Consider the following 26,587-nt stretch of genomic DNA (forward strand, 5'->3'; position numbering starts at 1 on the left):
GTCATCATTCTCCGTCAGGAATTCATCTATTTGCTTCCACATGTCCATGAAAGTATTTAATAAAGAGGTTATTTTATTGCACACACAGGTCGCATTTTGGATTTAATTAACATTTTCTGCTTTTATTTCCTCACAAACAACATTCTTTGGCTGAGATTGACATTTTTCATTGCAGCATGCTGACAGCGTGACTCTCCAGAACTACCAGACTCATCAACATCTCTGTCTTTTCTTTGAGTTGCCACTTCTGTGCTTGTTTCTCCTCTTGAAAAAAAATCACAGATTTGGCTTCATCACTTGCCAGCACCTTTAGATATATACGCCTTAGTGTTTTAGCCTCTCCTTGCATCGTTTCCATCGTTTTTATTTAAATCTGGACCCCGGCAGGGTACATCCTGGACCCGATAATGCAGCTGAGGGAGAGCTGGTGGCGCTCTGAAGGCTGTCCAAGGCGAAAAATAACGTCAGTGAACAGACTCTGAATGTTGTTATTAAGCGTGTGTTTCTCTCCCGAAACAGATTTTCGACATTTTACTTTGATGGTGATGCAGAAGTCGTACACTAGCTGTAAAGGATCTGCAGAAAAACATCGATCCACCAACTTTTAAATGCATTTCACTGATTTATGGCACATTTTCTTCACTCCAGGGCCCCCCATATGATTGCTATTATTACATCCTTTTGGTTAAAATTGGAACCCACTTTGTAACAGTTAATCTTTCCACCAGCAGTTGTTACATAACGTCTGTCTGATGAGAAATAAATGAACCTTCAATCTACAGAGAAATGATTGTAGTGATTCAGAGGCTGTTCTCTCACGCTCTCCAACATCTCACCTCTTATCCTGCTGTGTCTGAACCACCTTCCTGCAAGTGTCGCTTTAAGAGTTGAGGTGCGCCATCAGACGTGACGGCCGGGGAATTGATGGAAAGGCATTGCGGATGCAGAGGGAGGGAAGGGTATGATTTAGCCTGCTACTCAGGAGATATACTGCGTGAGCGTGGTGGGTTTCATAAATTCATCCTGGAGCACTCGTTGCAGCTGCTGCCTGTACATTGTCTGAAGCTGAGCCGCTGCTGTTTTCGGCGGTTAACTATTCCGAGTAGCATGCTGCTCTCATCCCCCAAACTGTGATTAATCAAATTCATCACAGGGAATGTAAACGCTGTGTAGTAGCTGCCCGTCAATGTACAGAAGGCCCTGGACGATATGAATGCAACTATCTAATGAGCCTTTCAATATACGGCTGGAGACGGATTTCTAATCAGTTCCAGGAAAAGTAAAAAAGGAGTGTGTGTATGCGTGAGTGTTTTAATAGATCAGATGTCTCTCTCATACGTCCAGAATCCATTTTCCTCACCGAACCATGTGATTGTCACAGAGCTTCTGTAATTCTTGTGTCCTCAGATCGTCTCGTTCGCTCCTCTTTAGCCTGTTATGTGGGCGCTTTGAAGTTCCGTCCACCTGCAGCTGCTGTGAAGCCGACATCCTCACAGTGCGCCGTGTGGTCATTGCTGCTCTCCACGCCCACGTTCAACTCTCAGTAGCACGACAGGCCGCTTTCATTCAAAATCATCGTCCTTGAGAAGCTATCGTTTTCCACTGAATGTGGCTTTCATCTTCCTTGGATCTGCGGCGCCTGGCCCGTTTTACCGTTTCACGTCTAAAGTTGCTGCGACACTGAAAATGTGTCACCGGGCCCTAAATCAGGTTATTCTGTGACAGGAGCCCATCAATAGTCCAATGATGTCATTGTCCAACCAACCTCGACTTTGATGGTTTCTTATAAATGAAACTAGATTCATCCATCAGATGGCAATGCATTTGCTCACCATGGCAACCGGCCCAAAGTGAGTCTCACTGGGATACTGAAGGAGACCAAATTGATCATCTGCCACGAATATTTCTGTATTTTCATGGCTGGCCGTAAACTTGAAGTGTAAAGATCTCTGAAAGCTGTGATCTCTTTAAACAGGGACTCAAAAAAAAAAATCCCTCGATGTGACTGATTGCTTCATTTGAAGTTCAACAAGGCTTTCAGCTGCATCATCGCTGTATTTTTACAATTTGCATGCTCTGGGCCTTATAAAACTGATTTCTAACTCTGAAGATGAAAGTCGTGCTGAAGGTCACACAGAGGGCTGAGCTCAGGGTGTCACATCACGGTTCATCTCAGCTCCTCTGGCTGTTGTGACTCATTTCGTCTTTCTTTAATGTTTCTTTCTGAAACAACAGATGGAAACCAACAGTTACCCTGAAAAAAACTGTAGATATGAAGTAATTACTAGGGATGTCCCCGAGTCATCTGCCGATACCGAGTCCTGATCCGATACTTCTACTGTACATTAAAAAAATGAAGAACGGCGAAGAAACAGATCCAGGATGTCCCTGATTTTTTATTTTATTCACTTATTTTATCATTTGACACTTATAAACAGAGCACTTCTGTGAGCTAGCTTGAACAAAAAAAAAGTAATCAAGTAATAAACAAATTCTTCACATTGTAGTTTAGTGCAACAATGTCTAATATAAAAACGAGCAGCAGCTCAACTTGAAATACCTGCAGGCAGGTAAATAAATAAGCAAATAAAAGTAATGTGCTTTAACTGCACTCCTAATACTCTCCTCTGGCTTCACAGAAGGAAATGTACATTTTTCTTGATGAAAACCAACATCTCTACCTTGTCAGGTTTGAGCCTGTTCCTGTTCTCATCAAGGATGTTAGCGATGTCCTCGCCACCTCTTGAAATCCCAAGTTTGCATATCTCACAGTTTGCAATCGCAACGTTTTTGTCGTCCACTTTAAAATACCTCCACACCGCAGACATTCGGCCCCCAGCTTCAAGCTGCTGCCGTGTTCTGCTTCGCTTTACGGCAGCAAAGTGACGTCATGCCGCATGCGTTGTTTCTGTGTGGAGTTGAGACCATAGACATACAAATTCTGGGAGTTATGATTATTGTAGTTGGGGATATACACCTTCCTCAGTCGAAATGCAATGTGGAGGCATTGGAGACCCATCCAAGATGGCGGCCGCGCTGATACGTCAGCTCCAATAGGCAGCGTCAGTCTATGAGGCGTCTACGTATATATTATGTCTATGGAAACTGACGTTTTGTCAGGAAATGACGAAACTGGGAAACGTTGCATCTTGGGTAGTTTGAGTATGAGTAGTAACCTCATGATGCACACTCAACATTTCGGCGAATCTAATATGCATCCGGGAACTTCTCACACACTCAAACTCGCATACTAACTTAAAAAGTTAGTAGGAGTAGTAGGAGAAGTATGCGGTTTCGAACACAGCCTATGTCTTTGGTTGAGACGGTCTGACTCCACCACATAACAGTAAATACTAAGCTGTTATTTTTTCCCATTTGTTTTGAAATATTATAGTTCTGATAAAAATAAATAATGAGAATAAATATACATATATAGATAGGTATATACATATATACATATATACATATATAGATCACGTGATCGGATCGTGACATCCCTAGTAATCATATCCAGGTTTCATCCATATCCATACAAGTCACCAATTATCTCCTCTAATGTTTAGATATTTGGTGGTGGTTAGCACCATAGGTTCCAGGTTCGATCCCCGGCTGGGGCCTTTCTGTGTGGAGTCTGCATGTTCTCCCTGTGGGTTCTCTTACCGTACTCTGGCTTCCCAAAAATATGCATGTTAGCTTAATTGGTGACACGAAATTGCCCCTAAGGGTAAGTGTGAGCGCCCAGCCACTGGGGAGCACGAGCCAGTGTGTTTCTAGCGCCGGTCCCGAGCCCGAATACACGGTGAGGGCTGCGCCAGGAAGGGCGTCCGGCGTAAAACGCGTGCCAAATCTTTGATTTATTAATTGATTTATTGTCTTTTTTTAGATAAAAGACAATAAATATAACACAGTTCAGCTGTTAATCTTGTCTGTTTACTGGATTATTCAGATGCCTGAGTTGAGGTGGATCCTCTGATATAACCAAACTACATAAAAACTATTTTCTATCTATTCCGTACATGCCTGATGATGAGTTTGTGCTCGTAGAATTTAATTTAATCCTACAAGACTCAATTATACTCTCACTTTAGCTCATTAAAGCTCTGTAAGTATCTGACGGTGCACTACAGAAGTTACATAATAGACATGACTTTGGTTCCACATGATTCAGACCAAACACAGTTCAGACAGCTCAAATAATAGTTGACTTTGTAAATCCACCAAAACTCTTGGATTTTTATCAGATTACACTGTGTGTGGAATTGAATTGAAGTAGTATAATCTATCAATATATATGTTTGATTGCAGTGCAATATGACAGATATATAGTTGGTATTATACCACCATGATTCGATCACAGCAAAACTCACAGCCGTTATTGTACAACTGCAGATAATGATAAGAATAGAATTGAGGAAAAGTTTAAGAAAGGTCTTTATTGTCAATGAGCAAATCTTGTAATGTTCTTTTAAACTTAGATTCATTTTGAATCTTGGAATCTCCAAAATGAGACGCTCCTGAAGACGGATGTAGTTTACGTGCACTGTGTAAGAGGAGCGCACGTCATAGGAATAATATACGGGCTGCGGGATAACAAAGGGCCGACCGTACCACCGATAGAATAACTATAAATCCTGCTAATGCAACACATCTATCGGTGAAGTCTAAATGGCGGACTATGGAGAAGAGCCAGAAAATCATCGCATGCTGGAAATAACTATAACATGATGTAAACACAAGTAGAGTGAAAAAGGTGTGATATTATGTGTTAAAGTGCAGGACCTACAGCAAATCAGATGGAACTTGTATCTGATAAACTGACATGAAGAAGAGAATAATTAACTCATTTTGCAGTGTTTGAAAATACGAACCTCAGCAGAGCCGAAGTCAGTCTCTCCTCAGATGGGCATAATATGCTTTGATAAATAATTTGTAGTTAACATGTTTTATTTACAGTTGAAGCCACTTGATGGTCCACTGGGATCGTAGCTGACAGCAGAACGACTTTTGTTTTACACGACGTCAGCGTGGGAGCTCAGTCTGTGGGGAACAAAGCAAAACTTAGTGCAAGACGTGTCAGACAGAAACAAATCTGAGGCTTTTATTTGCTCTGATTCTCATTTAATTGCTGGTTAAAAAGAAACAAATGTGAGGAAAAGTTCACACAAGGTGCTTTAGTGTTTTTTTTTTATAGTGGCTGAATTTATCCCTTTCAAACTTGAAACGTGTCTATTTTTATGGGAACATTCAAAGCCTCAACTTTTCAAAAGTGCTGGGGTTTTTTTTATCCAGCGATTGAGAAAGCTGGGCAGTGGAGACATTTACTTCAGTCATTTAGTTTATTCACAGAGTACTTTTCATACAAACCTAATGGAACACAAAATACTTTACAGAATTTCAAAAAAGTAGAAACAACAAAAGATAGGTACTTAAAAACAGCCCCTCCACACCCCCATTCACTACCTCACCCCAGCTTCAGCGCTCTCCCAGCCTGTGCTGTGAAACCTCTGCAGATGCTCCAGAACGCGGCAGCGCGTCTGCTCTTCAATCAGCCTAACAGAGCACAGTCACTGATGTTAGCCTACAAAGTGGTGTTGTGCAAATCGATACTTAAGTATCGATATTTGCAATCCCAAATGTGTCCATGTTAGAATCGATACTTTATCAAAAGTATTGATACTTTCACAAATCTGCATTAATTTCATGTTAACAGCTACTTTTTCTTTTTTTTATATATATATATATATATATATATATATATATATATATATATATATATATATATATATATATATATATATATATATATATATATATATATATATATTTTGGTGTAGAGAGACAGGAAGCAGGGGGCAGAGAGAGGGGGAATAACACAGAGCAAAGGGCCATCTGATGCTGGATTTGAACCGGGGCCAGCTGCGGCGAGGACTGTAGCCTCTGTACATGGGGCGTCTGCTGTACCCACTACGCCACAGACCGCCCCAACAGCTGTTTTTTCAATGCAGTACATAGTTATTTCATCATTTACAGGAACCATTTTCTGCTGGTTAGCAGGGACTAACTTACATTTCCTTTTGCCTGTGAGGGGAACTAAAGCTGAAGCCGCATTCGGACCACCATTAAAGAACAGCGTCCAAATGAATCAGACCTAAAGGTCAGTGCTGCAGGGAAATAGATGAATAAATAAAAATTAAATTAAAAAAACTGCAACTGATATTTTCTCAGTTTTGGCAGCTAAATGCAACCATGAACTCTTCATCCAGCTGTTCTAAATACTGCTGTTGTATGATTTACCCCTTTAGTGGTGCAGATAATTAAATTCTGTATCTTTGCTTCCATTTAGTCAGATAGAAAACTTAAACTAAAAAAAAAAAAAAGCCTATTTTCTTCCACAAGAGTGTTTCATTTTGACTTCCTTTAAAAAAGGGAAACAAAGGCATTTCACAAGGTCTTTGTACTGCAGAAACACAAAGCCTATGAAACCAAGGCTGCCGCTCAGCTTAAGTAAGTCAGTTCTTTTCTGATTTCCTTTATCTTCTGTTACACTTTTCCAACACCTAGCACATTTATCAGTATTTAAGGAGGCTCAGAATTAGCAGTGATGCACAGCGTAATGAGCGACTGTCAGCAGACCGATGTGCTTCGTGTTCCCAGCAGCAGCGAGCAGAAAGCAGCGCTGCTGTCTCTTTATGAACGATATAGCGGGGCATGAAAAAAGGTTTCTCGCTTGTCTTCTTGCTGGGGTCCCGCTGCGTGATCACAGCTGAATCTAGGAGGGAATAAAATCTCCAGCATGACACACTCCTACGATGTCGCTGCTTCAGATGAAGTTAGTTAAGTTGTACTTTTTAGCTGAAAATAGCATTCTTTCCAAATTGCGTATGTCTTGTCAAGTTTTCAGTCCCCCAAGAAAAAAGAATTAATAAGAATAGAAAATCACCTCTTGTAATGATTACATTCAGGCAAAGATAGAAACGATGCCTCCTGCATATATACCCAGTTTCATCTAATGGGAATCTGCACGTGTGCATGTGAATGTGTGATGGGTTGAGGTTAGTATAGAGATGTGGCCCCCGTACTCCCACTGGGTTCACACTGCTGCCTTAATCACAAACAGTACTTCATATCATCTGTGCTCTTTCTCCTCTCACACTGAACTCTCAAGCGGACTCTTTTAATTGCATCGAGTAATTCACTAAATGTTCATCAGACCTTTCTGATTAAATTTCAGGTCAACTGATTACGGAGCAACGTACCAGAAGCTGAACGACAAAGTTGGAGCAAAGACGATCCTCAGTTATCTGTACGTGAGCCCCAACAACAAGAGAAAGGTAATGTTCTTCTTTTGTCTTTTGAAATGAAGGGAATCTGATTAGGAATCGTTTTTAATCGGTTGCTCCTCACTTTGGGTCCGACACTCACAGCGCGCATTGTGAAATACTGCAGACGCGTGGATGTCTGACTCATCTTTCTCCATTCATTCTCTGGCTTCTCAATAAGACACACTGAACACAATGTTAAATTATCAATGCGTAGATTTCACCTGGACAGTTAGCTGGCAGCAAAGGTAACACCCTCCGGTTTCTAAAATGAATATAATTTGATGGTGCAGGAGACACACTTTGGGTCATCTGTCTCTGTTCAACTGCCTTCACACGACTCACTTTACATTACTTATCAGGAAAGGTAATTTTTCCCTCAGTTAATTATCCTCATCTAATTTTGAAGATGCAATGCAGTGACACCTCAGTTCAAAGTCGCAGCTGATCCACTTACTGAAGGTGCTCAGTCAGCAGTTGGAAGTTTAAGGTGCTGCAGAAGCCAGTGAGATAATAGTGAGTCAAACCTTCACACAGCGAGAGCCAGCTGAGGGATGTCATTATGGAGACGGAGAATTTCTCTGAATATTAGGTGAGAAAGTTTCTGATAAACTTGCATCCTGCACGCGCTAAAGAAAGTGAAAATGAAGGGATATTCTTTTCTCAGACCAGCAGCCTTAGCACCGAAACAGCTTCGGGGCCTGGGCAGACTTGGCATCGTTTCTTGGCAGTTCATTTTCTTTCCGGGCCTTCTGACTCCGGACCCTGCTGTTGCTATCTTACCTTATACAGCACCTCCTGGTGAAAACAGTAGAGTGTGTGTGTGTGTGTGTGTGTGTGTGTGTGTGTGTGGACAGGGGAGGGGCTCACTTTCATTACAATCTTGTGAGGCTGCGTTTCAGTTTTATGCCCCTAAAATCTTGAACAGCCTTCCAGAAGATGTGAGACAGGCCTCAACTCTGACAATGTTTAAATCCAGACTGAAAACAGTTCTGTTTAGCTCTGCATATGACAACTGAAAGTATTTTATCTGCACTCTTCGCTTTTAATTTGATAATATTAATGATTATTTTTTATGGATTTTTTTAGTTTTTTTTTAATGATTTTATTGCCTTCTTGTGATTTTATGTAGCTGTAAAGCACTTTGAATTACCTTGTGTACGAACTGTGCTCTACAAATAAAATTGCCTTGCCTTGCCTTGTGAGTGTGTTATATTCTCTGCTAAGAAAAGAAAAAAAGCCTCTTCTGAGGTAGACGGGAACTTGAAAATGAAGTTTTTAATTTGTTGATAAAGAGCTGTTAGTTATCAGTCAGGTTTTATCCGCTGGTTTAGAGTCGGATGAGGGAAACTTTCTATTCAGGTGTAAAACACTTGAGAAGCAGCACATCGGTGATGATGAGTCTCGGTTCGTTTCCCTGGGCTCTGGGCATTTGGGACTCTGCATTCAGGTTCCATTATCGCCCAGGACCATTAGGATTTTAAGCTCTTTCTTTTCCTTTTTTTAAAAAACTTTTTCATTACGTTTCTTTCACGCCATTTTTGTATTGTATGAATCTGTAATGAGTGCAAATATTCTTTCCTCTCCCAAAGGCTCTGGTTTTAGCTCATCTGAATTTGTTGCATCCATCTGGACTTTATTGCCACTGGAGAGAGCAGTTATAACAGCGGTGATGGCACTTTTTAACGTTCTAGTTGCTGGCATGGCTGCTGGGCACTGGTGCAAAACAGAGATGTAGTAAAAAGCTTCCCAGAATTTCTGACTCTCATGTTACATTTACACTGGCATTGGTTCAGTGCAATTTTTTATCATATTTCTATTACCCAAATCGACTGGCTCTGCATTTCTGAGTAAGTATGGGTCCTATTACACGTTGAATTCAATCAAAATAAAAGCTAGAGCGGGGTTGAAAACTCTCTGTTGGCTCTCTGTCGAGCAGAAGAACCTCAGAAGATTTTCTAACTACGCAACAGTGCAGAGGGAACAAAAAGAGATCACAACATCCTTTAAGCCCTGAAAAGCAGCAGTAACCAGAGTTAAACACACGGAGCGGCGAGCAGATGAAGACCTGCAAACAGCTCGACAGGCTGATAACGTCTTTCCACACGCACAGAGGAACGCTGAAACACTGTAACTTAAACACAAGAACACAAAGGAGGCAGCGCTCAGCATCACACTCAGATACACAGACATGAGGAGTTTTCTGCCTCCCTGCACCGATCGCCCTCACTTACATTCGCACCAGCACGTGCACGCGAGTGATCGCTGTCGCACGTCTTCACACGCCCTTCACTGTTGGGAGGCTTTTGTCAGAATTTATAGAACACAATTGTCACACTGGAATGAGGTTACGATGAAAGAACGATGATAGAAACAGTTTGTCGCTCCAGGTGTGAAACGTCATCGTCTCAGTTCAGTCCAAAATTACTTTAACAGTGAAAGAAATTCAAGCATAGTTTCTCATTTCTTGTGATCTTAAAAGTATCACAAAGATTGTGAAAGAGGGGCAGATTATTTCGCTGCTTATTAATGTCAGCACAGCAACAGTGCTAATGTCAAACGTTACTCAGTGGTGTTACATGGCACTGAAAGGATCGGATTATTGGCTAAATTACAATAAGACTGAGTTGCTTCTTATTTGAGCAAGGGTAATTATCCTTGGATATATGGCGGTGAATGAATCGGATCATAGGCACAAAGCATGTCATACCCCGGTATGATAGATGGCGCTGTACCCATTTCAACTATTGCTAATAGAGCCACTTCCTGTTGACCTCTTCACCACCACCAACAACAACAAACTCAGGCATTGGAGAAAGATGGAGAACGAAGAGCAAGATGAAGCTACGTCCCTCTACATTTCATCTGTGATGAGCTGCTTATTGCACAAACGTGATGCACAACGGAGCGTTCTCCATCGCGTTGTTTGTTTCTTTCCGACGACAACAACAGTAATATCGTCTCCTTTGACTTCCGGGTCACGACCCCGGGAAATAATCTCGAACATGCGCAGAACGCAAAGTCTAATTCACCACGGGCTTCACCATCTACAAGCAGGTTTAGTTTGACTTTCAACCGAGTTATCTCGGGGTCTTATTCTGATCGCGAGTAATCCGATCCAGTCCAATTTCTTGTCAGATTAAGGTGTCTACATGAACTTAATAACTCAGTTTTATTGTAATTTAGCCAATAATCCGATCCTTTCAGTACCATGTAACCCCGCTGAGTGTGTTGAACATAGTATGACAAACATTAAGAACGGTGTCATTAAGTTCAAATGCTAAATATAATTGCTATGCTATCATAATTTTAGCAGTAAAGTTAAAATCAGTAAAGCTTAGGCTGGAAACTGGGTCACTACATGTGAAATATACAGTATATATGTACTGTATATTTCACAGGGATAGAAACGGGGCTAAGATTCAGATGGTAATTATTGTTTTCTTTTGTTAAAACTGATGGCTGCAACCTCTAGAAGCTGTGATATTTAACCCATTAAGTCCTGTGGTGCCTTCTACACATGCACACATGCACACTCCTGTGTTACATCAGGTTACGATGGAGTGATTAAGTCGTTATCGCTGTCAGTCTGGAGTAGGAAAACAATGCAGCACGTCATCCGACAATCAACTCTGCCGTTTCAGCTGCTAGCATAGCTGAAAGCAAATAAGAAACAATACAACATGAAGAGAAATAACAAACAGAGTCTGTTTTTCTCTCCACTTGAAGTTAATTCCAAGCACAGACAAACACACTTGTGAAGGAGAGTAACAGAGACTGCAGGTTTGTCACTTTTGCTGTCACCCCTGGCATGGTGTCATGTGACCGCTGCTGGTGGCAGACAAAAGCTCCTCTCCTCATCCAGTAATGGAGGTAAATCAGGCCTGTGTGGGGGGGTAAAGCACCAGGTGGAGAGAAGTGGGGGAGAACACGCAGCCCATAAACTGGCAGAGAGCAAGTTAGCATGGGCGGTGCAGATGGGAGGAAAAGGGAAACAAAAGGAACCACAGAATGAAAAGTAGAGGTCCGGCCCCCGGGGTCACTCAGAGAGAAAACAGTCTGACAACACGGCAATTACATCAATTTTCATTTCGTGGCTTCATGCTGAGGCTGCACATGAGAGAACAGAGCTTGAGTACACATTAGGGGAAATAATTTGGGGTTTTAGCCTGAGATTTTGTGTGAGAGCACATTATTACAGTAAATGGCCGGGGATGCTCAGTGCTGGTTTAAGAAAAAAAAAAAAAAAACACACTGACTGCAATCATACAAATGGTCATTGCCTCTAATGGCTGTAAAGCAAAAGAGACCCTCCAAGGGAAGCATTGAGTGACAGACGGATTCAGTTTCTGCTGCTTTAGTCTCAGTCTGTGAATCCTCTGTGAGGAACACATGATCCAACTCTCTCATGAACGTACCGACCACAGTCGCAGCTCAATGACAAAGGCTTTGACTGCCTGCCAGTCGGTGTGGGTGCACGGCTGAGTTTGCATGTTGAGAAACAACGACGCTCTTGTGTGGCAACAACGGGCAGGTGGGTGGAGCGACCTCAGATGAGACTTCATTCCCACCGACATGCTGAAGACTTTTTGTTTATTGTCTCGTTTTTGGGCACAAGTTCAAGACCTAGAAGTGAACTTGGATATTTGACATGAAACTGTGCTCAAAATGGAAGCGAAAAGAACAGAATCTACTAACCTCAAAGACCTGCATTTGGCCAAGAAAGCAAGCAAACTGCTTGCCTTCGATGCTCCTGCTGATTTACACTAATTGAAAAAGACGCAAATGCATAGGACAACAAGTAAGTAATGTTGAGTCCTAAAGTTGTTTAAATGGAATCTTTACATGTGAAGAACCTTAAAAAATAATCAGGAAAAGTTGGGGAGGAATAGAAGACACAAACATGCCTTAAGATTTATTATAAAAGTATTGGGGACAGGTGTGCAGCAGCACGGGGTGGTGGTTGTTTCAGAGTTTGGGGACAGGTCAGGACTGCAGGCAGGCCAGTCCAGCACCCGTACCCTCCTCTTCCTCAGCCATGCCTTTGGAACGTGTGCAGAATGTGCTTTTACATGGTCTGCTTGAACAATGCACAGACGTCCCTGGGAAAGATGTGTTCTTGAAGGCAGCATATGTTGCTGTAAAATCTCAGTGAGCTTTTCTGCATTAATGCTGCCATCACAGAAGTGGAAATGAGCTTTGCTCATTCGGGCCCTGATCCAACCCCATACCATCCCAGAGCCTGGCTGCAGGGACTGGTTGCTGACAGCAGTCTGGATGCTCCTTTTGCTCTTTGCTCCATTTCTTCCAACAAAGATCTGGAACACTGATCGCTCTGACCACAGCACACGTTTCCACCGTGTGACGCTCCATCCCAGACGCCTCCGAGCCCAGAGAAGTGGACGCCGCCTCTGGACCAGGTTAACATCAGGCTTCTTCTCTGCACAGTAAAGTCTGTGAATGGAACTCTGGATCGTAGTGCTGGACAAAGGTTTCCCACAGTAATCCCTTGTCCATGTGCTTCTATCAGCTGTTGATGAGTGAGGGTTCTTGATGCAGCGCCGTCTGAGAGATCAGACGTCCAGCTTAGGCTTGCTCCCTCGTCCTTTATGCACTGCCCATTGCTCCTCAAATACTCAGGTTTTCATAAATATTACATACAATTTTATTCCAAACTGTGATAACAATCAACTGTGACCATCACCTGCTTGGGTCAATTAATCATTTATATAAGTATTTAATGTCATTAGTAGCCCGAAATTGTCTCCATCCTAACGTTTTTTGGAATGTATTACTGCCTGAAATGCAAAAATCTATCCAAATTAAGTAATGATAAGAAGTTGATGAACCAAAATATCACGTGTTCATACTTTCTACAAATAAAAGTCAAATTAATGGAAGAATCATTGCTTTTCTTCCCCCATTTCCCATATTGTCTCAATCTTTCTGATATGGGTTTGTAATAAGAATTAATGGAGGCCCATTTGAATCAGTCATATTAATGGTGGACTCCATGGCTAATAATGACAAATACAGGAAGAAGAACTGACTCCATCACTGAATACTTTAAAGTGCTTGCAGAGGAAAATGTTTCCCATAGATTGTGTTTAAAAAATGAGTTTTAAAGATCAGAATTGTGACTTCAAACAGTTTGTTCGGTTGAACTAAAGTAAAGTCATTACTGAAGTAAAAAGGTTTGCTTTGTGTCCTGATCCTGGCTGCTTCGAAATGAAAGACACAGCAAATAACTTTAAATTCAAGAAGCCAAAGAGATGTGCTCACCAACAGGTTTATGCGTTTCACCAGATCAACCCACAAATACCTTTCTGTGCTGAAAATTCAATCTCTGACAAATAAAAAACACATCTATGGAAACAGGTGCAGCAAGTACAAAGAACTGTTGAATCTTAGAAGCTGCGAGTGAATAAATCGAATCACGTTACGTGCTTAAATCATAAGAAACCATAAGAAACAATAGATATTCGCCTGATTAATGTCACTAAACTGATCAGATGAGCGTCAATTTGTTTTATTGTTGAAGAATAAGTGCGAACAGAATTGAGTTTTTGTGTACGAATACTCCAAAAAGTTACCAGTTGATTCCTTTACTGTGAAAGCAGCAGCAAGAAACTGGAAAATCTATAGTTATGACAAATTAATATTCAAAAGTTTAGAGAAAAAGTAATATTTTCTGATGTATTTTCAGCACAGAATGTTGCGTAATGTAGCCCAGGGCAAGATGATGGTGCTGTTCCTGATTAAACAGGCCATCACACATGTTTCCTTACACCAGACATACCTGGAGCTGTACCACCTGGTGCACAGGATACTAATTTCAACACATGTAGCCACACGGTGCAGAGAGATAAGATGGAGGAGGGGAGGAGCCGCTGGCTTTTTAAGGGCATCGTACATGTCAGATGAATCACTTGAATCAGCGATGCTCCGCTGGCTGGAGCGAAGCTCACACAGCAGTGGTTGCGCAGTCGAGGAGAGGCTAATGGATGTTGGTTTCGTTGTGAGGTGGTGGAGGTGGTGGGGGGGGGGGGGGGGGGGGGGGGGGGGGGGGGGGGGGTCTGCGAGGGAACGCAACATCTGTCAGCCCTGAGGCAAAATTTTCCAAATGGCTGTGATGAGCATAGCAGCAAACACCCCGGAGCTCACGGGAAGATACTTCGACAGAGGAGACGGCGGGCTGAGAGACACAAATCCAGACGGACAGAGAGATGGAGGGAGAAAGGCTGACAGAGTGAGAGGCACTCAGATAAAAAAGTTGAATGTGGGCTGGGTGACTCATCAATATCCCTATATGTGTGTTCATGGGATATTAACCGCTTCCTCCGTAAAGGACTCGCAGCCATACATTTTAGTTAGCTTCATGCTCTCAGAATAAGCGGCCTGAATTTACCCCATTAAGGCCGTTCCTGTAAAATATGACGAAAAATGTCCACCCAATGACATATGTTGTGTTATTTATTGATGATATCTGTGTGAAGGAGCCATTACTCCACTTGGTGAAGAAAAATCAGATGTCTAAAGAGGGAATGCTGTTGGTTAATTATCTAAACCCATCTCGTATTCTTGCTCATTCACACGTAACAAATGTGTATCTCTGAGTTTTCATTCACGGCTCGCAAGCTTTCCAGCTAAAGTGAGCGGCTATCTGAGCCGAGATGGAAACCCAATTACACTGAAAGGCAGAAACTGACATGTTTGGCAGGTTTGGCAGGGGTCTGGGTGAGCTAAAATGTCAGGCAGCATTCAATTAGCAGCAAGCTTAAATGCCTCAGATCGAGGGACATGAGTTTAGTTGATTAGGATGCAACAGATAACTGAAAGCACCTGGTCGATGCAGAGGATGATGCTGTGGGGAAAGAGAAAGTCGTAATTATGAATATGTGTATCAACTCTTTTTGCTTTCATGTCTTGCAGTAACAGACGCGGACCTCAATAGAGTTTGATAGCAAGTGAATGTTGTGAATATTCATGGGTAAGAAGCAGCGAGAATGATTTGATTTGCTACGTGCTGTCAATGGAGACACAGCCAAGTTAACGTGGTTCCACCTGAATACACCCAGGCACATCTTCTACATTTAACTCATCAGTTATCCTGCCGGTTCCCACCCTGTTAGCATTAGCTCTGCAGCTCTCACTCACATCATTCAGCAGTAGGTGACAGGTGTTGAAGTTGGTCAAACGATTTATTAATCTGTCTCTTTTTTCTGAGTGCCTTAACTCTTCTTGTGCTCTCGGTGCATTTTGGACCTCTGCAGCGCGCCTGATAGAGTGTGCACCCCTCATACAGAGGCTGAAGTGTAACTGCCAGCCTGCTCCATGTCACCACCATTCTCTTCCATGTACCTGTCCACCTGTTACTGTATTTGTCAGAGAGAAAAAGGCCAAAAAACATGTAAAAAGTCTCCTTGATAAGGCTGGAGGGATTAGGTGGATAAGTTATTCGGTTTTTATTACGCCCTCGTATGTGGACGTGGATAAATCTGCTGTTTTAACATATTTTGGTGAGAAGGTTTTTTTTTTTTGGGGGGGGGGATATATTAGATACACTCCATATTAATGATGGTGTTAGAAGAATGTACGCTCGTGTTAATGTCATGGTACGCAGCCAGTGGACTCGTCAGCCACGAATGATTAAAGTCTATCTCATTGTTGCCTCCTAATCGGAAGCAGGAGCTTTAATAGATTTTAGGAAACTTGCAGAGCTCAGGATCTATGAACTTACAAACTGCATCGCACAGAAATGGCTATACCTGCAAACTAAACCTCAGGTTAAGGACTTAATGAGCCGAGGCCAGAGTTTGTTGAAAGTCATTTTTTTTTTCTTGCCCATTTCATATTTTACCACGAGAGCTGGTAAATGGCATCAGAGACACACACTTTTACTGCGAGCCTACAAGTGGTGCGGAAAATACGATGTCGAGAGACAATTAAAAGGTCAGAACGAGTCGCATTTTATCTCGTTCATGGTCTCCATGCATCAGCCTGCCTCCACGCATCTTTTACAAAGGTTTAGAGACAGCAAAACGGTTCCAATATTTTTGGAAAACAGAAGATTTGAAAGATCCAAAATAAGAATTAAACTAATATTACTGAGAGTAACATCAGCTGATGTGATGATAATTAATAGCAAAGACTCAGATGATCAGTACAGATCCTCTCTGAGTTTACCCACATCAGCGCCTAACAGCAGAGGGATCTTCTTTACCGCCATCTTCCCAAAACACGATCAAATGACACTTTTGCAATTTGGTCGTGTTTTTTGAAACCACTGATTTTGAACACAATAGTGCACATTTACAGATTTAACGCAGTGTTCGTTCATGCAGACGGTTTCAGTTTTGTTATGTGTTGCAGTGTGGTCTGTGGATCTTACCCTCTGACCCTCTGAAATAGAAAAGAATAACACTTTATTCATCCCCCAGTGGGGGATATTCAAAATTAGTCAAGTAGCTTTTTCTTTTTTTAAATAAATGTTTACAATTATTGTATATTAGAACAATAACAACAATAATAATAATTATAAATGAATACATCAATAAATAAATTTAAGAACATGTCAGCAGTCCCTGTTAAAAAGCCATACGGGAACAAAGGCCCTCCTGAACCTCTCAGTCCTGGAGCTGCTCCTCTGTCCTGCCAGGATGCTGTGGAGAGGATGTTTATTGTTCTCCAGAACAGAATATAGTTTCCTCCTCATCTGTTGCTCCACCACAGCACTGAGAGCCTTCTACCTACCACAGAACCAGCCTTTTTCACCAGTTTGTCCAGGCGCCTACAGTTTTTGTCTGCAGTGCAACTCCCCCAGCAGACAGCAGCATAGAACAGTGCACTCCCAATGATAGTGGGATAAAACATGCACATCATCTCACTGCAGACATTGAAGGACCTGAGCCGTCACACACTACTTCCATGTTGGCAGACCACTCCAGTTTATTATGCAGCACCACCCCCAGGTGTTTGCAGGTCTGAACAGTCTCTATCTCCCCTCCATCAATGCAGACTGCCTGGAAATTAAATGTTCCTTTAACTCTGTAGTCGTTCTGAAATCTTATTCAGCTCCGTTTTATTTGGGTGAAATCACCAGGGCACTGCAGTCTGCATGAGAAGACACTACAATGGAAATGAGAAAAGATATCATTTCATGGGTGTACTGATCCTTAAAGTTTTCTCTGGGCTTTCCCTTCACACAGCAGGAGGTCTTGAAACCTTTAGCCATTTCAGCATGTTTACACTGACATTTATCAACCTCTTGTGAATACTTTACTCCCTCCTGGCTGGAGCTGCTCCCCTTTCACTGCCCTTTGGCTTCAATTATGGGACTCAGTTCCTCTGACTTAAGCACAACCCGGAGCTAAGATTTGGTTTCCCCTCACCTTCTGCTGATATGTGATATAACCCACTGTTGCTTCTATGGCTCGCAGGAGCATTCATACAAAATAACCCAGAGAGCCCAAAGCTTCTTAGACATACATGCAGAAGTTGAAAGTGACTCTAAAAAGTGATCCGTCTTGCATTTCCTGTCCTTTTCTTGTTCTTGTTTGTTCTTTTGAAGACAGAGAAATGGGTCAAAGGGCTTTCAGTGAGAGGAAGGGCAGGTTTCCATCCATAAGCTACCGAACATGAAGGTCTTCTCAACTCTTTTCTAATTGACTTCCCCTTGCAAACTGTGAGGAAATGTGTAAATCCAGTCTGTCACTTCAGAGATCATGTTTTAGAATCAGTTACATGCGTGTGCACACAGATATATATCTGTATTAGGGCCCAAATCTTAAAAGATTTGGTTTCTAATGGTACCTTTTTACTGCAAACTATTAAAGCAGACAGAAGGAATGACTTACAGAGGCTTTTTATATTAGCAAAGCAATAATGAACTCACCAAAAATAAAGTAATTGGAGTTGGGTTTCCATCTATTAGAAAAGGGCAATTGGTCAGGAATTGGTGCTCAAAAGGTACCTAACCCTGACCCGCTTGGTCGCTTTCCCCAAACCGAAAAGTGTCCCATAAAGAAGTTAACAAGCACAACGGTCTCCCTGGAACTTAATTCTCAAAGAGCAGGGTGGAGCTACTGAAATAGACACACAGGAGAGACAACAGACAACCCAGTCTCACAGAAAAACGTGTGATAGCTACGTTGGTCCACAATGGAAAACGTGGTATTGTCACAATTTGGTCCCCAAAATTGTGACAATACCACGTTTTATTTGGCCTATTCATTTACATTGCTTCGCAACCAGGTCACGTGACTATCAAATTTCCCTAACCTAAAAAAGGAAAATGGCCGACTGTCAACCTTTTTTCTGTGAAAAACATAACATTTTAAGAAAGCATCTGCATTTGTATGCATTTTGATGGCATTTCTAGCGAGAACTATGCATAATATTTTCAGAATCTTCGTTCAGAGAATGTAGACGATCTTTCGTTTAGTAGTTTCGCCGAAGATTTTGGTATCTCCTTGAAAAAATGTAAGGATATCACGTTTTCTACCGTTGTTAAGGTGGTTGCTATGGACGCTGCTATGGACGCTGCTATGGACGCTGCTATGGACGCTGCTATGGACGCTGCTATGGACGCTGCTATGGACGCTGCTATGGACGCTGCTATGTCAACGTCACCGACCAGCGCCGACATTCTCCGTAATTTCTGTTGTGAGGTGGTGGAGGTGGAGGTGGATGTGGAGGTGGATAGGGGGGGGGTCTGCGAGGGAATGCAACATCTGTCAGCCCTGAGGCAAAATTCTCTAAATGGCTGTGATGAGCATTCCCCGTAATTTCTGTTAAAAAAAAGAAGAAAGAAATATATTGTAACGACTTCACGGAGGCTCTGAGACCGGCGGTTGCCGAACTGCTCTTTATTAAGTTTTACACTAGCAGTACAATCACAGAACACGGGTGACTCTCAGTCCTGCTCCGCAACCAACCACAGGAGAACACCAAACCTGCACACAGACCCTATTTGACTGTTATCAGTCTATCCAATAGACGTTATCGGCACACATCAGTCCTGCTGCGTTTCTTTTTTAAATCAGGTTGCCAGATCTCGTCTTTTATGTTTAGCTTGCCTGGTAGCTAATGTAGCAGTGTGGTTGTTGACCCAATAGAGGCGGACTGGTCACGTAATGCGTAAAAAACGCAGGTACTAGCGAACCTGGCAACCACTCTGAGCTGGTTAAAGAGCTACTTACCAAAAAAACATGACTCTTATTTATGTATGTATGTATGCCGACATAAACATACATATGTCTATTTGGTTATATGTGTATCTGATTTGATGGAAGAAGTTGGGCTGATTAATATAGTGATGAAAGAGTAGTAGTATTATACTAGTGAATATAGCGGACAAATAACGTACACACACACACACACACACACACACACACACACACACACACACATATATGTCTGTCTTTACAGAAGATGTATGGCGGGGCAGGGGAGGATAATTGAGGTGCTGAGAGGGCTACCTGTTGAAGAATGATCTTTATTGTTATTATTTATCATTTTTGTGAAGTGAGTGCGCTGCCGTGGGGGTATGGGATGTTGACAAACCCATGCCCAGGGGCCCATTGTCACCCACCTATGAGTAAAATAAAGTCTACAGTAGCCCAAATCCAAAATTATGAACATGATTAGGAAAATCATCAATACCTTGAAGGTTCTTTCTGACCAAAAATGAAAAAAAAAATCCAGACTTGATTTCATCCAAGCTGGACAATCAAATGGTCTTAGAACCCATACCTGGAAGGGGCTGACACCAAACACAGGTGAAAATTACATTTTGTTGTAGGACAAAATGAAAGACATTTTTGAAAAGACCTTGACCTGGTGAGTAACATATGTACGTGTGAAGATTATAAATCAGTCCTGCCTTGAAATATTGACCTCTGAACGTTGACCTCAGTGCAATTTTGAAGGCTTGTTAATCATTAACAGAAGAGGCTACAGATATGGAACCAACTGTTATAGAGAGCTCTTGACTTCAGCTATGTGACTATACCCGTATGGATATGACCACCAAGTGGGGGCGCTATCAAATATGGTAAAAAAATCATTTTCACCAATTTCACAATTGCATATTTAAAATCTGATGACATAAATGTGTTTTCCACCCCTTTAAATCTATCCTTGTACTCTCAATTTAGTATTTACCACTCCAAATTATAAGAAATACGCCCGTTTTTAAAATAAACTACAAGTCCCTTGGGACGTGCTATGTATCTGATCCAAATTAGCGGCATATTTGTAGTTCTTCCCAGTTTGCAAAGTAGGGTTTTAAAAAATATATATATTGAATATATCAAATATCTAGTGCAGCCGAATTAGTAATTATACTTCATCTATATGATTGAGGTTTGAAAAAAGTCAAGATGTTGGTATATGTTAGATATTCTAACTGTTATTGTCGAAATGTGGTTTTGGGTTAGCAGCTTCTTCCGCTTTGCAAAGTAGGGTTGGAAAAACATACATCTACTAAATATATCAAATATCAAGTACAGCCGAATTAGTAATTACACTTGATCTCGATGATCAATGCAAAGAAAAATTAAATAAATTTACTTCAGATACTTTTAGAGCCGCACCATGTAATATCATACAAAATCAACACGGTACTCGTAGTACTTCCGGTTTGCAAGGGTTATTTATAGTCGCATAAAGACAGATTATATGTGCGCATAATATATTTATGATGAATATATTATGAGAGATACACGTTACGTCAATAAAGTTGAAAAACAAAAAAAAGCCCATGCCTGATAACAGGCCTTCTCTCTCTACTGGCTCACTGAAATAATGGCCCACTGATAGAAATGGTTGATAATGTTTTATCAACCATTTCTATGATAAGGTCACTATTGTTATGTGGCTATATCTTTATATATATATACACATTTTTTATTATTTTTTTTAACAGAAATTACGGGGAATGTCGGCGCAGGTCGGTGACGTTGACATAGCAGCGTCCATAGCAACCACCTTAACAACGGTAGAAAAATTGATATCCTTACGTTTTTTCAAGGAGATACCAAAATCTTCGGCGAAAGATCGTCTACATTCTCTGAACGAAGATTCTGAAAACATTATGCATAGTTCTCGCTAGAAATGCCATCGAAATGCATACAAATGCAGATGCTTTCTTAAAATATTATGTTTTTCACAGAAAAAAGGTTGACAGTCGGCCATTTTCCTTTTTTAGCTGAGGGAAACTTGATAGTCACATGACCTGGTTGCGAAGCAATGTAAATGAATAGGCCAAATAAAACGTGGTATTGTCACAATTTTGGGGGCCAAATTGTGACAATACCACGTTTTCCCTTTTGGACCAACGTAGCTAATACACGTTTTTCTGTGAGACTGGGTTGCAACAGAGGTCTGCATGGCTCATCTTTTGGTTGTTCGGGTTAACTTTACACTAACCGGTGTTAGAACGCTCCAGGAGGAAGAGATCTTTACACCGTCCACATGTTGATGTCTCAAACTTAAAGGGATAGTTCGCCTCTTTTGACATGAAGCTGTATGACATCCCATACTAGCAATATCGTTTATGAACATTTTCTTACCCCCTGCTGCGTCCCATGAGCCGAGTTCTGTGTAGACCGTGCAGACCGAGCAGTAAACACTGTAACAGGCGCGGCTATTGGCAGGTGGCAGCACGCAGTGATACGAAGGGAGAGAAAATAGCGGCAAGCGATTGTGAGGTCTGACTTTTTCCTGGAGAACAATTTTGTGATGCAAATGTATTACTCTTTTGAACGCATATTGTTTTGAGAAGCAAAACGCTTTATTTTTTAAACCCCAGCCAGCTAGCCGGAAAGGGTTATTACAGGTGATCCCCTCAGTGTTCAGTGTTTGCTGACACGTTGAGACCATATTTTTCTGTTGTTTATGATAATAATCGTAGGGGAACTGTGTTGGCTTCTTGTTTAACAGGATAAATGTGAGCTAAACTCCACTCTTAAATAAAGTAAATATAATTTCAAATACATGATATTTGTCTCCCAGTTCAAACCAGTGACCTCATTCGAATCACAGAACCATTTCAAAACAAGTTGCTGGCCGGAATGTCTTTATTCCGTTTCCTTCATAGCTTAAAGTAGACGCAAAGAAAATTTATTTTTGTAGAGCAGCTGCAGGTAATGAGGCAATGATTTAATTCATTTTCTCCGAACACTCACGTATTCTTCACACACTCCTTAAATGGCCTCCAGCCAAGGCACACACACACACACAACTCATTGACCTTTGTCATTTTCAACCTTTTTGGCCTCATAGTTTGCAGTTTCCAGTGCACACACATGCACACAGGGAAGCTGTTGCACGGAAATGAAAAAGTTAGTTTTCAGCGCTGATGAGTAAAGTTCCTGCGATGACACGACAGGTCAGAGCTTTAACTTTTTTCACCATCCATCCATAATAAGGACGTATACCTTTTATTTTCATCGTTTTTAAATGAACTGGATCAGAGATCTTTTCCTGGTCTCATTCTCTAATCATTCATGATGTTTTATTGTGTTTCTCTGGTTCACTGTTTTAATTGTACAGCACAGGACAACACCTGCATTTATCTCAAGCTGTCTGTCAGTCTGCCTGCTGGATTTAATTAAGATTTCCCCTCTTTCTTTTGTCTCCACCAACACATTACAAACTTCTGTCTCTGATTTAATGAACATTTCAGCAGCTATAGTTGCTGACTTTGCTCAGGTTCCAGGGTTACTTACAGGACCAGAAACCTCTGGTCCTGTAAAACCAACACAATCACAAGGGGTACAAAGGGTTCCCCTTTAACTGAACCACATCAGACTTTGTCTTTTTAACAGTATTGATTGGTTGTGCTTGTTAAAACAAGTGAGAAGAAGAATAAGTGTTCTATATAAGCTGCAGGTTGGACTCAAACCCAGCCTGACTACCATATGATCAAATGCATTTCTTATTGTTGAATTATTTCATAAGACAGTAGAGCTGGTCATGACTTTATATTTGCAGATACAAGGACTAATTTATGGTAACTCATGTAAACAACATGCAAAGGTTTTACTTTGAGCCTCTTTTGCATGCTGGGAAGCTGCATGTGGAGCCGTCGTACTCTCGCATCATCGTTTTCAGGAACTGAAAAACACACGTACAAATCCTTCTGGCATCGGTTCTGCAGCCTGTTACTTGTTAATGTGTGACAAGGTTAAGGAAGGTTCTTCGTGCTAAAGAAAAACCCAGAAACAAAGCATGGCATGGTAAATGTTGTCATATGTAAACTGTGTTTACATGTCTCAGCAGGCTGCATCGATCTCCTTATTCTGATGTTTACAGGCGGAATACAAGTTTCTGAGAGAATGCCAGCTCCCTTTTGTGTCCTGTAATCCTCAATTTACAAGAAACTCAACAGCTAATTAAAAAGTTGTCTACCATTCCAGCTGTGCAGCAGTTCTGACTGAGAAAACCACGGATTGGCATTTGTTGTTCAGGCAGCTTTTGAGTGCATTTGATTGGACAGCTCAGCGTGTGTCTCACGTATGTGGCGTTTTATCTGCCCACTCTGATTGATGAACTGATGTTAGTGGGTCTGCCGTGTAGCTGCTGTTACCGAAGCAAATCCTGACAAATGACCTAGCAGCATGAGAGCAGAAACAGTAATGCCGGACGGTGACATGCAGAGAAGGATATCGACAATGAGAGCAGCGTGCACTCTCATTCCTTCTGCTGTCTGACGACATAATGGACGCACAGCGATATTCCCGCTAAGAGCGTCTCTAAACCGAATGTTAGTCCCAGAGTGCGATGCAGGGGCTTTACTTACATCAACTTTTATCGACTTGTTGATCATAGGGTTACCTCTGGAGCTCTAACTCTCAAAACAACATGTAAAAGACAAAAGTTAAAGCAACACCTTTACAACCATGACAGAAACGACTCTTCTGTCTCATCATTTTCAGTTGCACCAAGATTAACTTACCTCAGCTGAGAGCTTCAGAAAAGATACAATGTGTGTTTTGTAAGATTCAAACAGAGATTATTCTAATAGCACATCGGTCAGAGAGCTTTTCAGTCCATATACAACACAATTTATCAAGTGTTGAATATGGAAAGAAAATCTATCTCCATTCAGGAAGAAACCCAAAGAAGAAAATAAGAAGATTACAACATGAAAAGAAAGTACAAAACATACGATGCCGCAGTCATTTAATCTAATGATATTTAATGTGCAACTTCATCGTCCCTGACACAAACGCCACACAGTGAACAACACGGCTCATTGATACCGACATTAATGAACGTTATCCCGCGTCTGTGTTTCACCTTCTCCTCAAACTTCTTGGACGCCTCTCCTGCCCTTCCTCTGTGCGTCCGCCAGGCCCTGAACGCATCTCACATTCATTGTAGAGCTTCCGTCGTGGTTTATGTGTTGTGACCTTTGTATCGCATTGACCCTTCTGGGCCACCGTAGTTTGACACATCACCATGGTATCGATGATACTGTTGGCAAAGAATTCTGCAGAGAAATAGCTTGTTTCAAAGCCTGACCTTGATGTTTCTGGCCCTGTCCATGTAACAAAGTAGTCATCGAGCAAATGGATAAAAACTAGGAAGTGAAAAGAAAGTCAACAAAAGTCACAGAGCTCCATGTCCTTTAGCTCTCATCCACGTCATCTGATCTCTTTATGTGCAGCCGTCTTTGTTTGTGTCAGTTACAGACGCCCGAGAACAGCTTTAGCTCTACAGCAGATCCCTCTGGGTTGCAAACTAATGACAGAGGGGCACCAAACGTGCTCAACGCTGACACTAAAAGCTTTTGGGAATGAGGTAGCCTTGATCAGGGATGATGTGCACCAACACACCAGCCTCAGGGGTGAGGCACTTGGGACAAACTCAGGGGCAAATTTGAACAACTTGTCAAAATGTTCAGAGTTTTGAAAGATAATTAGTTGCCTCAATATGTTTATTACCAGAGTCCAAATAAAATCCTCCTCCATCTGGTCTTGAGAGAACAATAGCAGAGCAAAGAGCCCCCCCCCTCTCTGTTTAAATTACATCATTGACTGAAGCCAGGAATAAAAGATGCTGACCTTGCAGTTAGTCTCTTATGAGCTGACAGCTGAACATTTACAGTTTTATATTGTGCTGTAAGTGTGTGTGGTCTTTAACAAGAGGGAGTATTTTCCAGGGCAGAATATATCGGTTATAGACTTTAATCGTGCAGTATCACTCATAGACTGCACCCCTCGGTCTGTGTGCAAACTTTCTGCCACTGTGCACATCACTGAGCACATCTTACAACTGCCGTGGGCTACGTTTGGGCAACAGCGCAGGCGATAAAGCCCGACGTGCTGTGGTTGACAAACTGCTGCAGAGTTGTGACATTTTATGCTTACAAGAAACGTTTTTACCTAAACAGGAATTGGGACAACTAAATTCTTTTAATGCCAATTTTCATGGCGCAGGCGAGTCTACCAGGGACCTATCAATGGGGATAGTAAGAGGAAGAATTGCAGGGGGTGTGGCCATCATGTGGCATAAAAAGTTGGACCCCGTCGTTAAGGTCATTAGACTGGATGCTGACTGGTGCATTGCTGTCCAGATAAGAGTGAATAACAAAGACTTTGTCATCCTTAATGTGTACACACCATATGAGTCACAGCAAAACGAGGATGAATATTTAAATAGGCTTGCTTTTATTAATTCTTTTATTTCTGTCAGTTCATCCACAAGTGTGTTTATAGTTGGAGATATGAACGCTGACATATCAGATCAAGGCTCCCTATTTGCAAAGCATATAAGACAATTTTGTAATGAGAATAATCTTGTAATATCCAGCCATGAACTCCTTCCTGCAGGAAGTTATTCCTACATTAGTGAGGCCTGGCATTCAACATCATGGCTTGACCACTGCATAAGCACGGCTGATGCACATACTGCAATAACATCTATGGAGATTGTGTATGAGGTTACAATGGCTGATCATATCCCTCTGGTTATGGTACTGGACTGTGATAATCTCCCTGAGTTGTCACAAGAAGCGAATAGTGTTTCTCATGCTAGGCTGGACTGGACTAAGCTCACAAGAGAAGATGTGTTTTTGTACTCTGAGAAAACTGATATTTTTTTAAAGCACACATTCTTATCCAGGAATGCAATCCTGTGTTCTAATGTAAACTGTAATGATAGCTCACATAGAGAAGACTTGTGTAGTATGTATAATTCCATTACTAGAGCACTGTATGAAGCCAGTAGGCCTTTCTTTACTTGTTCTAATAAAAGACAGA

General features: G+C 41.6%; 1 protein-coding gene across 5 annotated transcripts in view; it reads left to right on the forward strand.

Moving 5' to 3' along the window:
* Positions 1 to 26,587, forward strand: part of sorcs1 (sortilin-related VPS10 domain containing receptor 1) — a 194,822-nt gene that overhangs the window by 101,002 nt on the left and 67,233 nt on the right. For all 5 annotated transcript variants that reach the window (XM_075463338.1, XM_075463339.1, XM_075463340.1 and 2 more), the window contains exon 3: positions 7,232 to 7,331. In XM_075463338.1, coding sequence (XP_075319453.1) covers positions 7,232 to 7,331 — 100 coding nt within the window. The remainder of the gene's footprint in view (positions 1 to 7,231; positions 7,332 to 26,587) is intronic.

Source organism: Odontesthes bonariensis, chromosome 4, assembly GCF_027942865.1.
Source record: "Odontesthes bonariensis isolate fOdoBon6 chromosome 4, fOdoBon6.hap1, whole genome shotgun sequence".
Classification (NCBI taxonomy): domain Eukaryota; kingdom Metazoa; phylum Chordata; class Actinopteri; order Atheriniformes; family Atherinopsidae; genus Odontesthes; species Odontesthes bonariensis.